The sequence below is a fragment of the Argiope bruennichi genome, chromosome 10 (assembly GCF_947563725.1).
Source record: "Argiope bruennichi chromosome 10, qqArgBrue1.1, whole genome shotgun sequence".
In the NCBI taxonomy this organism is placed as follows: domain Eukaryota; kingdom Metazoa; phylum Arthropoda; class Arachnida; order Araneae; family Araneidae; genus Argiope; species Argiope bruennichi.
Genome location: NC_079160.1, coordinates 125,241,352 through 125,255,303, shown reverse-complemented (window position 1 = coordinate 125,255,303; position 13,952 = coordinate 125,241,352). Strand labels below are relative to the sequence as shown.

The window sequence follows — 13,952 nt, the reverse complement described above, 5'->3', positions numbered from 1 at the left end:
TTAATGAATATTGACAAATTTGAATGAAAAAGCCCTTTTAAGAGTTTTCAATCTTAATATTTTTCTGTGTAACTTTATTTAGATTCTTAAACCATAATTTAAAAATTCTTTGTCTATACATGCTATTTTAAAACTGTGTCACTGTGACATTATGAGACATTTAAATATGCTTTTTGATTTTTATAGTTTGTAATAAACATTAAATAAGGTTACCTCAAATTATTTTTTTTAACAGGCTAAAACAGATATCAAACTATGGGCCATAGACAGGGACACATATCGTAGAATTTTGATGGTAAGTACAAATTCTGTATGTGAAATCAATCGTTGATTTATGCTACAGTGGGAAATACACACACACACACACAAGTTTTACATTGTTGGAATTTTTATTGAACATTGTCAATCATTTGACAAAAAGTGTAGGTACCTGTAGCTTTAGAATACATGTTATATATAGAGAAACAATTCTTCCATGACGAGAACTTCGTTCTACTTAAGAATGTAGTGATTGCCATCTGAAAAACTTTTTTGTAGTTTCATATATATACTTTAAAACTCAGATAGCAAAACTGAAAAAGAAATCAAATCTGTTCTTTCTGCATTATATGGCTTCAAAATTTAAAATCATAGACATAGTAGAATATTTTTTCTTCTTTGATATATATCTGAATTTTATAGGAATGATTTGAAGTCTATTGGCTCTTTTGAAATCTTTTAATGATTCATTTGGCTTACATTCTTTAACATTTTATTTGATTTGTAAAAGTCAATCTTGTAATATACTTCAAAAATAACAATTTCTTAGTACACTAATTGTTGTTTGAAAACATTCAGTTAGAGAAATTTTATTAAAAATAACCAGCATTATTTTACTTTTAAGCAATATGTAAATATTTTATTTCATCATCTTAAACTGTAGCGTTACTTTATTTTAGGATTCTAATCTACTGGGTTTTCCAAAAAGTCATGGAAAATTTTTATACAATTTTGTTTTCTTTATTTTTTTAATTTGTATCTTTATTATTTATTATGACGAATATATATGCACATTATCATTCATAAAAAAAATATATGCATCAAATTGTTTTTTTTTTTTTTTTTTTTTTTGGCAGTTTTCAGTTTTTATTATTTTATGTTCTGATTTTCATTGCGTTGGCATTCATCATGTCGCAACTTTTGCCACACAAGATCCAATAGTTGTATATAATCTGTTTAATACATACGTAATTTTAAAAATTAATGTATTATTAATCTTATTAAAAAATTGTCAAATAATATTCCCAAATTTAAAATAAAACTTCTCTGTTTACTTCTTTTCCTTACTTGAATTTGCAAAATTAGAGAGACATGCATTAGATCTTTTCTGCTCTTTTATTTATTTATTTTTCTTTAAGCTATTGAAAGATTTATTGGCAGTGTTGTGTAAAATTATCGATTTTGGGAAAATTCCTGAAGCTTTTGCTTTATATATATATATAATATTTGAAACCAAAGTTTGAATATTTTTGCTTTCTTTTTACTATATATTGTAAAATTAAATAAATTTATTTTATTTTTTGATATCATTTATATAGATTGTAGTATTGTTTATATCGATTTGTTTTTATAGTGAAATTTTTTTTCATCTGTTTTCTGATTTTAAGGTTCACTGTTTTGAAGAACATTTCACATGTATTATTGATTTAAAATATGAGGCTGAATTTTTAATCCCTTAATTGCCTCTTGCATGCCTGGGTGCATGTGTTTCTGAAATATTTTTCTTTGAAATTTGCTGTGAGTTGCAAAATTTCTACCATGATTTTAGAAATTGACTACCTTTCACTATCTCATAGAGGAAGTGGAAATTGAAATGTTTTTGCAATGTTGAAATTCATAGCTGCAATTATAACTTGCATTACTATTTTGATCAGTCTTGATTTTTTATTCATCCATTTTCAATTGCCTTGTGTAATAAAAGCTTTTTTTTTTTTTTTTTTTAATATATGACAATGAGTATTTTCTACTATTTTCAATATCAGAAACATTGAAACATATGTACTGTGATTCTAATAACAATTATTCTTTTACTCCAAAAATTTTTTTCTCTCTCATCCCTCTTTTTTTTTTTTTTTTTTTTTTTTTTTCTTTAAATATAAATAGGCAGTTTTTAGATTACAAGTCATGCATCTGTTTTTCTAGTACATCATGTCATTTCGAATGCTTAAATAAAATCAATGGCATTAGGAAAATGATTTTATAATATTTTCTTGGCAGTTAAGGAGTTAAAAATTGTAACTTATAATTTGATAAATAATTTGAAACAAACGCATTTTGAAATTGTATCTTAAATCTATTCAAAAGTGACATTTTTTTCCTATTTAATGCTTTATGAAATTGTGCTCTATTAAAATTAATGTAATTTCCTTATGTTAATCTTTAGGGCAGTACAATAAGAAAAAGGAAAATGTACCAAGAATTCCTTAGTAAGGTATCGGTTTTAGGTAAGTCATTAACAGTTGTGGTTTCGTGTTATGCATTTTTTTAGTTTGTTATTTAATTATAATTATTATTATTAAAAAAAACTTTATATTTCAAGGTAAATGGAAGTGAAGATAAGGTAGTGTTATATTTTCGCTCGTTAAACTTTTCTAGTGAAAGATATGTAAAAACATGTTAAGATCTATTGTTTAAAGAATTTTGAAGTGGGAAAAAAATTCTAGGGCATTAAATGTTTTTAATTTATTTTCATGCTTCTACTTTATATTTCAAAGGCAAATATTTTTTTTTTTGAATGTATAAGTTATTTTTGTTTGTAAGTAATGCATAAAATTTCATTTACAAGACATCATACTACAATTAATCTTGTTTAAAAATGTTAAATAGTGAATATTTGTATTATTTTGAAATTTTTGGTATTGTGTAATTGCATCTAAAAATAGCATTCTGTTAAGATTTATGCTTTCAACGTTAATGTTTTACTATTTTTATTTAATAGTTTGCTTGCCATAGTTTTTATTTTACAATAAATGTTTCTGTCCACCTTGAGAATTAAATGCCTGAAATACTTATAGTAATTGATAAATCAAGTTGGTAATGCAAGAAACACTATGTACTTATACCTAGTTAAAAAAAGAAAAAAAATATGGAATATATTATCCTGATATATAACATTTTTTATAATTTCTGGAATTTTGTCATTTCATTGAGGGTCCCCCCCCCCCATCTATAATCTGAAAATGTGTAAAACATATAATTTGATCACCAGCTATGTATCCGTATGTTGTATACTTGCCGTTCATTATTGAAAATTCATTTGATTGCAGTATAAGGTTTTTTTTAATAGGAAAAATAAATGAGCACAAATATATCCAATTTTGCTGTAGGTTTCAATGTTATGCTTTTGGATTTAATAAAGAAGCCTATCCTATGATAGGAATTTTGATATAAAGAATTGCCACATCTGTTTTTATTATAAGATATTAAATAAATAATCTCTTGGAAGTGTACTAAATGTTTTTGGGTTTGGTGCAGAATTTTAAATCCATTTACAAAATGGTTGTTCTTTTTGAAAGAAAATTTCTTTAAACCATGTTATTTGAACTGAAAAACAATAAACTCTCAAAATAGGTTGAATGATTTTTGCAGTTCCTTTTTATGTTTTTTTTTCTCATATGTTATCAATGAATCTTGATATTTTTGAATTGAAATTAAAATACTTTTTTTATTATATTTTTGAACTAATATGAAAAACATTGATTATATCCTACATTAATTAATTTTAATTAACATTAAAACGTTTTAGTATTATTAAACTATTACTAATTGTGATTATATCAGTGTGCTAGTTTAAAAAATATCTTTCCACTTCCAAAATATTTCATGTTATATCCTTTCTTTTTTTGAAATGTAATAATATTTTTTAAGGGGGGAGGAAGTGGATGGTTTTGATATTCCCTTTTTCTAAAATTATAGTAATTTGATAATTGTGCTAATTTGAGTTTAAAGGGAGTTATAATCTTTTTATGTATAGCATTTGGAGCAGAGTAAAGTAACAGTATTTTTATCTGATTATAAATAAAAAAATTTTCTCATGAAAAATGCTTTGTTATTCTATTTGAGACTTGCAATATTAAAGTGAATATTGTTTATTTAGTAATATTATATTTTAGTTTAATGTTAATTTTTTAAAAAATTATATTGCAGAAAGCTTAGATGAGTGGGAAAAACTAACTGTGGCAGATGCTCTGGAGCCAGTACAATTTAATGATGGTGATGTCATTGTGGAACAGGGTCAACCAGGAGACGATTTCTATATCATTGAGGATGTAAGAATAAAGTTCTTTATAATCAAAATACTGATACTTTCTACTGTTCATTTCAGGATCTTGTGGCTAGTACTTTTTATGATTGCATTTCGCTATGGGATGACATGCAGGGAGATGAACAATCATTACTCTTATTATTTCCGCAACTAATCTTATCTTCACCGCATTACTAAATCTAAACATCTCCTTTCATCTTCCCTCTCGCTCCTTTTATTGGTAAAATAAAATCCTTGTGCATTCATAAGCATATAGAGGGTTTTTGAATTCGAGAGTGAACAGCAGTCAACTATTTACTAGCTGTCAGCCGTGTTACAATTATATGTTTACATCATTAATTCATGTGCTGCCATCTGTAAAATACAGAAGTTGAATGTGAGCTATGAGGTCTCTCCCACCCCCACCCTTCAAAATTTTTATATATTATGGCATAGTAAAATATGTGGTCCACAAATCAGGGTGCTCAGTATAATAAAGTCTGATTCATTCAAATAGCCTCCTTTATTTAAAAAAAAATGAAACTTCATAGAAATTAAGGAAAACTAAAGAATAAAGCTTTTTTTTAAATATTTTTATCAAATATTTTGATTTTTTTATGTTATACAAATTGGGCATTTCAATATACTGACAATGAAGATTTAGAACACATATAGTCTTAAAATATAATTTTATCAGGGTTAAAATTTTCTGAGATATCCAAAATAGAATGTTCTGTCTATATAAATAAAACTGAAAACTGATTTTTTATTATTATTATTATTATTTGATTCCAAATTTGGATTTTGCTGGTTTGGGAGAAGCGGTGGTATTGACTGTAACGGTGATTAATAACAGGAAAAACACGTTGCTGATATTGTTAGCATAGGAGAAGGTGGAGATTCTTCAGGGGTATATGCACCATTACATGGGGTTAAGGGCAATAATGACTGGATATGAAATATATATTAATAGGCAATGAAAAAAAAAACACTGCACATGCATGTTGGTTATGTTACTAAAGCATGGTAGAAATTCTGCCATATCAACTTATTATTTTTTATCAGAATGATATATTGTTGCCCAATTGAAAATGAATAAGATCAAAGAGATTGCCAGTTAATATCAGCCGAGTCCAAAAACTAATACCAAGTACCTGATACTCTTGGCCTGTATCACTTTAGTGTATCAAAAATTTTTGCATATCAAATATAGAATATCGGATTTCAAGGCTTACACTAGGTTATCCAACCCCTAGTTAGCTGTGAAATGGAGTGACGGAGGATTCAGCAGAATATATAATCTCAGTTGGTTTGAATTCATTGAAATCTTACATTTATTTAAAATAAGGACATTACCATAAATAGTGAACAATTTTATATTAAAACAGAGAAATAAGGTGGAATGGGTTAAATACAAGTCTTAATAGTCTTTATAAATTTTTTGTATTATTGTGCTTAAAAACCCTTAAATATTGCTGTGAGTATGCTGTGTGTTTTGTTGCAAAATATAATTTAATTTTGAAACTTATTGTTCATCATTCTAATGTCGATACTTCCTTTCCTTAGGGAACTGCTGTTGTTCTTCAACGTAGATCTGACTCTGAGCCTCAAGTGGAAGTGGGTCACTTAGGGCCGGGAGACTATTTTGGTCAGTTTTTTTTTTTTTTTTTTTTCTTTTTTTTAAATTAAAATGTTAAATTATTCTTGAAAAACTTCTCTTGTGCTGTTAAAAAAAAAAAAAAATGCTTCATTTTTGTTACGATTAACATATAATGACTAAAACGAATCAATTATATTCCTTGTTTATATTAAGAGTGATTTGCATGATCATATATTTCCATACATTTATTAAGATGGTATGGAACGTCATGTCTTCTTACATTTTTAAAAATTATTATCATTTTTTTTAATACATTTATAGTTAAATGCAATCTCAGTTTAAAGTACAAACATTGAAATTATGGATTTTTATTCTATTTTGACAAAATTATTCTAAATGCAAATGGTTGCTAGCTCTAGTTTTTAAAATATTTGATCAGAAGAAAAATGAAAACATTATTCTCATTATTATTTATATAAGTCTTAATTCTTTATGTTTTTAGTAAAAACTTTGAAAGTGCTTTGTAACATTCCATCTCTGTGCATTTCTTTTTATTGTTTAAATCCTATATTACGCCCTCTTCTGCATCCGAATTGTTATCAATGCATTTATTTTGCCTTATTTTTAAAAATTTCATTGAAAGAAAAGTAAACACTTTACTTCCATTGTTAGTGGAATCTCGTGTTTATTGCTTACATTTAAACAATGTCATGAAGAAAGAATTTTAAAGTATTTGATTAATGTTTGTTCATTTATTTTGTTTTTAATTGATCTGACAAAATAGGGTTTTTGCACTTTCTAGCCATGAGAAGCATGTAATAATTAATTATCAGAAAAATATCGTTAAGTATATTTTTACATTGTAACCCCCCCCCCCCCCGGGTTTTAGTTTTTATACCTCAAGCTTATTTCATTCACCAATTTCCAAAAATTATGGAGCAAAATTTTTGGGATCTTTTGTTTATTTGCTATAAAATTATGCATTTTTGCTAGTAATAAGAAATTATACATACATTCATTACTAAGAGTACATTTAAATTATTTCAAATTGTATGAATACATACATTTATTTTTCAGCAATTACTTAGTCATTAATTTCTAAAATTAAAGTATGAGATAATGCTTTGGGGGGGGTGATAATATACAAACAAATTTAATTAATGTGCCTTGTAAAATAGGAAGATAATAAATCTGGTACTCTGTTCTCGGCATGAATAGGGAATGAACCAATTGGAACAGGGAGAAGGCGGTCAAAATAACTTAAACAAAAAGCTGATGTAAAATAATCTGCTATTGTAAAAGCATATAATATGCATATGGGAGACATCAACCATTATTTCTCATATTACCTGTGTGCAATTGGATATATTGTAAAATGGTGGCAAGGTGACAAGAAAACCTGTAGGAATGAAGCCGAAAATGTTATGACCTTATTGCCATTTCGATTCTTATAATTCAGTCCCTGTTGAAATAAGAATTCTCTTCATCAGCAAGAAAGAAAACCAAGTAAGAAAATGTAAAAAATCTTCTTTGGATGAAAGCAAATTAATAGAAGAATGGTCTTCAAATGATGGAAATGCAACTAAAATACCATTGGAGATTTCATCAGCACCCTCTTGTAAAAATACCCTAAAAGATCGAGACAACTTGTCCCTACCTCATTTAAAGAAATAGACTTGATATTTCAAGCATATCTGCAACACTACATGAACGATAAATATGTATCAAAATGCAGGTATCTAGAATGTAAATCTAGGAGTAAAGTCAGGTGCTCAAAATACAGTCTTAATATTACATACTACTTATGTAATATTTAAAAAAAATTTGCAATTTCATTTATAATAAGATTGAATAGATTATTAATATAATAAATGTTGTATTTTTATTTTTTTTTTCATTTATAAAGCCTTGAAATATGAAAAATATAGCTATTAAATAACCAGAAAAATTAAATAATGTTGTTTTGTCAAGGATACTTTAACTTGCTTAAGACCTGACTAACACATATGTATACCTTAAAATTATAGGACTTAAAATTGTTTGATCAACAAATATTTTTTTCCATGAACTACTGAGATATAAAAAAAAGGTAAAAGATCTTGAAATCAAATTTTTTGATCAGTTTTAAAAAAGTCAGTTTTGAAGAAGATTCAGTTAGAATGAACAAAGCAGATGCGTCTTTGTTACAGAGCAAAGTTTCCAAATTACACAAACATCAGTTAATTTTGTCATCCCAAAATATAGCTAACTATGCAATATTATTTAATTGCTCAAGTATTATTTAAAATAATATGGCATCTTTTAGTCATATGATATCAAAGCTGAATGACATGACTAAATTTTATTAATATGCCTTTATTATTTTTGAATGTCAGTAACTTCTATCCATCAATCTTGATGAAATACACAGGGAAAAAGAACCTCAATTTTGAATATTTAACATTTTTGATTTACAGATGTTTGCCTCATAACACTTGCACATATATCTGCTACTAGAGATTTAACTTGGCAGGCACGTAAACAATCTGAACATATTAACTGTTGTCAAATAAAAATTTGATTTTGAGTCCACATAAGCATTATATATTGCAAGAAAAAGAAAATGTGCTAGTAATACTTTTATTCCTTGTCTTGTTTTTTACTAATTCCATTTATATTCAAAACTATTAGGCAAATAATGCAGGTTTTTCCCTTCTGTTCTTTTTTTCATAGGTCACTCCACGATCAAAAATATTTTAGGAGAATTTAGTAATTCTTTAAGAAAATTAAATTTGAGAAAATTTTTTAATTGATATAAATGAATGGCTCATCAGTAGATTGTAATTCTTTTAACTTTTTAACTGATGAAATCTTGAAAGAAATTTTCAACATTGTTGATCTAAATAATTGTAGTGGTTGCATGTTGTCAATAATTCAATCAAACATGGCCCATTTGTATGCTTGTGGAATATTGAATCCATTTTTATCTTATTTTTATTATTTTATCAAAGCTTTGAGGAAGGGGGGTTCTTAAAAAGTTCCATTGGCTGAGGAATTTCTCAGAAACTTTTATGGGACAAGGTATTTAAGGAATGCAGCTAATTGTTTGATTGAGCTATCAAAATGTGAGACAACAAGAGTCATATATTCAAAGTTTATTTTCTCTTTATCAAAATTTTAAACTCTGTAAGTCTGTTGAAAATAGGATAAATCTTTATGCTATAATGGCAAGGGGGTTGTCAATAAAAAAATTATACATATCAGAGAAATTGTCCCTTCTGTCATTTTTTGCACAAGGTATAAAAAAGATGGTCATTGGCTGTTTGAAAACCTTAAATATAATGAGAAAGATATTTTTGAAGACCTCTCAACTACAAGTAGTAGTATTTCCAAGTTTGATTTTTCAAGAATTGTATGCTGATACCAGCAAAATTAATGCAGAATTCTGGGGGATAATTTGATAAAATTCTGGGGGAAATTTTGGTAAAACTGTTAAGATATTAGAAGCATAAATGTCTGCACTTTGTATATATGTTCATTTGCAGAGTTAAATCCCCTTTCAACTATGTGTTTTACCAGGATCGTGAGTTCTCTAGATCCGAGAAGAGGGTTATTGAGATCTGCAACCATAATGACCTTAACATGTAATTTTATTGTCCTTGAAAATTGATGAATTTCTTTCAATAGTAATGGATTATTAATTTAAACAAAAGTTGTATCAATAAAAAGTCATATTTCTTTATATTATTGAATGTTTTTATTTATAATGTTATATGTGGTTCCATGATTTTATTTTTTGGTTTTCTGAATTAAAAATGCATTTCTTTTCCTCTTATGTAGGTGAAATAGCTCTTTTGTTAGATCGCCCTAGAGCAGCAACAGTCAAAGCCAAAGGTCCCCTGAAGTGCATCAAGTTGGATCGTGCTCGATTTGAGCGCATCTTGGGCCCATGTGCAGATATTTTGAAGAGAAACATGACTCATTATAATAGTCTCATTTCACTGTCTGTGTAGGTTTCATTTGGCCAAATATTCAGGTAGATTTACTTTTTACGGAATTATTGTGTTATGTGTCCGCCCTGTTAGTGAGCGCTTAGTTTGCCTGTGACACTCAATAGATTCCTGTCGTTATGCTCCTGCATTCCCTCCAAGTAATTACGAAGCATTGCATGGCATTTATATAATTTCATCTATTGAAAGCTCTTTTTGCAAATTGAAAATGTTATGTTAGCAAAGAATTGTCAGTTTTGTGAATCATGTGATGTTTTACCAGAATTGTGTAAAAAGTTTGTAAATTCGTTGATTCGTTATTCGTTGATTATGTTAACATTATTTGTAATATCTTTTTTGCTAGTTACTTAACATTTATATGTGCTTTTCGCAAAATGTTCTTGCACTTGATTTTATACAAAATAGGTGCATAGCTTATGTATATGCAAAAAAAAAAAAAAAAAGACATTTGATATAATTTAGCTTTTAATATTAATTTTATGCCTCTTAATGTAATTATTTTTTGGAAAGTTTTGTAAAAAGCTAAACTGAACTTGATTTCTAGTCATTTAATTTAATGTTTCTAGAGATGAAGCTGGTTTTTTTTAAATTTGTTCTTGAGAATGCCTTTTTTATTCTGCCCCACTTATCAGCTGCTATAGAAAAAAAGGCACCTAGTCATTTGTTCAGTTTTCCTCCACTTTCTTATTAGATTGTATTATTTGTTCTGAAAATATTTTATGTAATGAAAATGCTTCTGTAATCCACTTAATTTTTATTTAAATTTGAATTAAGAGATTAGTTACTAAACACTAATGTTTTATATGTGTATGGCAAAGAAACAGAGTAATTTTTTACTGTCAATGCAACACAAAATTTAAAGCAAAGCAAGAAATTTATATAAGTCTTACCAAAAAATTTTAACTTTCTTAGTTTTTGGGTTTATATTTTTTAAATGATATGAAATCAGTGAAAAATACATGTGGTTTTATTCTCGGATGTGGAATATAGAGTCAATAGTATTGAAGAATAATCCACTTGGATTCAGTGAAATAGTTTTAGTGTATAAAATTTGTAATGTTTATGTGCATGTTTGCTTTTCTGTTTGTCATTAACACATTTGATTTTTTTTTAATTAAATAGGTTTTTAGTATTTTTCTATATTAATTATATATATCAGAAATGAACGCATAAGCTGTAAAATGTGATTATTAGATTATTACTTTAGTTTTATTATTTAGTGATAATTTTGTATATTACATGTAAACATGAGATATACCATTATGTTCAGTTGAAGGTTCTGAATTTGGCCGTAATGTATTTTTTAAGTAGATGTTACATTTGAACAGAAGATATTTTTTGTAATTGGTTATTGATATTCTATTTCTTAAAAAATGCAATTATTTATTTGTAAATTTCGTGAAAACTATAGAAATATATTTTTGGAATTTGAGTTTCCTTGAGTATAGCAAATTTGTTTTACAAAAAAAAAAAAAAAAAAAAAAGTTCATTTTGTAACATTTATAAAATAAACATCATTGAAAATGTTAATGTATATGGAGCATTTCTAGAGAAATTGATATATTTCTTCAAAAATAATACAACCAATGAATTTAAGATTTCTAATATTATAATTGTTATAAGTCTCGCATTGGAAGATGTAAATGAATTCTTTTTTTTCTCTTGCAGTGTATAATCAAATGGATTTGTATTGCCTCTACCAAACTTCTGCATCAAAATGGATTGCATTCAGCACTTCCCCAGTGCTGCAGAAAGTGGTACATTCCCTTTCTTTACCCCCTCCCCAGGATACTGGTCAATTTAAAAAAAAAAAAAAAAAATGGAAACCACCTTTTCACTCCAAGAAAAAAAATGTTTAAGATAAAAATGTACCCCAATCAGTCAGTTTGTGCATTTAGATGACATTGTGTGTACTTTTTTCTTAGTGAGTGTCTTACACAGTGAATTCTCTCTCCAAAGGTTGTGATTTTTTTTTTTATCCTTTACTTTTCTTTTTTTTAATGGCAACTGTTACATGCTTGTTTTACAGCAGCACGGGGCGATCAGAACCATCCCAGGATTGCGTGCAAAAGCATGGAGAGAGAGAGCATAAATTTTGTGTGATAAATCTTGTAATTAACCAAAGAAAAAAAAGCAATTATAATTGTTTATTTACTTAGTTGTTTCTGTTTCTGCCTGGCTTCAGCTACATGTCAATGCCTCTGTAGATATTGCCCAAATGCAGTTGCTGCGAATTATGCTTTAATGCCATTTAAGTTAAACATATTTTGTACAAAAGATAAACCATTTTTTAAAGTTGCTAATCAATTGCCATATCTTGGACCTTCATATTTTCTTTTCTCATTTGTATCCACTTATTCTAGATTTCAACCTTAGTCAGTGATATATATCTAAAGGAAAGAGAATGTGTTTGATTTTCTTGTCAAATTTTATTTATTGTTAAACATCCTCAATATATTAAGGCAAGTGTTTTCACCAGTATATATGACTATTTGAATTCTGTGTCACCAGACTGTAATTTATGGATTTATTTTCAAAGTTTAATGTTTGTTATTGTGTAATTAATAAGTTGAAATCATAAATTCATATTTTTAATCCTCTGTATATATTATATATCGAGTCAAAATTTTCTGTGTGAGCTCGTTGGATAGTGTAATTGTTTTAGGTGAAATATGTAACAAGGTACTTAATTTACTGAAAAACTGCAATAAAAACTTGTCTTTTAGTTCCATAGAAGTATTGGTAGCTGCTAAATTCAAATGCTTCTGATTTATCTTTGCTTTTGTGGTTTTTTTTTTTTTTTTTTTTTTTTTTTTCATTCCTCTGAATCTCCACAAAAATATGTCTAAAATTTAAAAATGACCAGTCTTAGAAATCACCATTTAATAATAATAAAATGATTTTTTTAGTGATACAAAATAAGGCATTCATATAGCCTGATCAGATTTTGAATACTTGCAAAGAACAACTTTGTATGAAAATAATTTGTATTGTAAAAAAAGAAACCTGTATCTTTTTTAATGTTTGCATAAGTCAGTTTGTACTTTTTTTATTTAAGAGGCTACCTTTATTTTTGTGAACTAAGAATTTTGATTTTTATCACAAATAGTTGTGTAATGTATGAACAACAGTTGACAAAACAACTTAGTAGGTTGATTTTTTAAGTTATACATATAGCTCATTCATAATCAAGAGCTTTGGAAATAGATTTGTTTTTAAAAAAATGTGTATTAAGAAATTAAATGTATTGTATTTTAGTTTTCAACTTGAAAAAAGATTAGTGTAATTTGAGCGAGCTTGTATGGAAATAAATATATGCTGGAAAATTGTCTAATTTTTCTGAAAAGCCTATTCCTCATGAATGCATTAAGGTGTAAAATTGTCATGTTGCTGATTGCTATTTCGATGTTTAAAAATAGCATTGTCCATTGATATATTGTTTTCTTAAAAAAACACTTCTGATTTTTTCTCAAATGTTAATATAACTTATTATATAAAGACAAATAACTTTTTTCTTTCTGAATGAATGATTAGAATACTTAAACAGTGTTGCCAATTTGTTGCCTGCCATTGGCGTTAATCTGAAAGTTGTGATTAAAATAGGAATTGCATTTGTATGACTTTCATTGGACCTTTAAATTCTAACAAAATATTTTATACATCTCTTTTAGTAATAATTAACTGGTGCATGACAGGAATATTGAATCATTGCTTTAATATACAGATAATGATAAATCTTCTTAAAATGCCTTGGAATGCCCACATGTTTATAAATATTAATATATATTATTTTATGGATTAAAATCGAAAATTTAGAAAATGTCTATAAACTGTATCAAACTCTACTCACAAAACAAAATTATTACTGGTTTTTCAATAGAGAGATATTGTATGTTGTCAGTAGAAATTAATTTTTAAAGTATGATTATTAGGTTATTTGTGGCCGGTTAAAACAAAAGTAAATTATGTTGCTTTCAAAAATTTATAAGTAATTTCAATGTATAATGCTGGCATAACAGTGAATATTAATTTTGGGGGGTTCAAAAGTGGGAGAAATCAAAATATGAGAGCATTTATTCTA

The 13,952-nt window shown here is 27.0% G+C and overlaps 1 protein-coding gene across 5 annotated transcripts in view; it reads left to right on the top strand.

Annotated features, from left to right (window-relative positions):
* The window catches only part of LOC129987849 (cAMP-dependent protein kinase regulatory subunit-like), a 152,812-nt gene extending 139,615 nt beyond the window's left edge, over positions 1–13,197 (top strand). For 4 of the 5 annotated variants that reach the window (XM_056095812.1, XM_056095811.1, XM_056095813.1 and 1 more), the window contains exons 6-11: positions 236–295; positions 2,423–2,483; positions 4,186–4,307; positions 5,849–5,930; positions 9,702–9,870; positions 11,540–13,197. In XM_056095812.1, the coding sequence (XP_055951787.1) occupies positions 236–295; positions 2,423–2,483; positions 4,186–4,307; positions 5,849–5,930; positions 9,702–9,870; positions 11,540–11,546 (501 nt within the window). In that variant the 3' untranslated portion in view covers positions 11,547–13,197. Of the gene's footprint in view, positions 1–235; positions 296–2,422; positions 2,484–4,185; positions 4,308–5,848; positions 5,931–9,701; positions 9,898–11,539 lie in introns of all 5 variants that reach the window. The other variant, XM_056095810.1, reaches the window with a different exon arrangement.
* Positions 13,198–13,952: the final 755 nt, after the last annotated feature.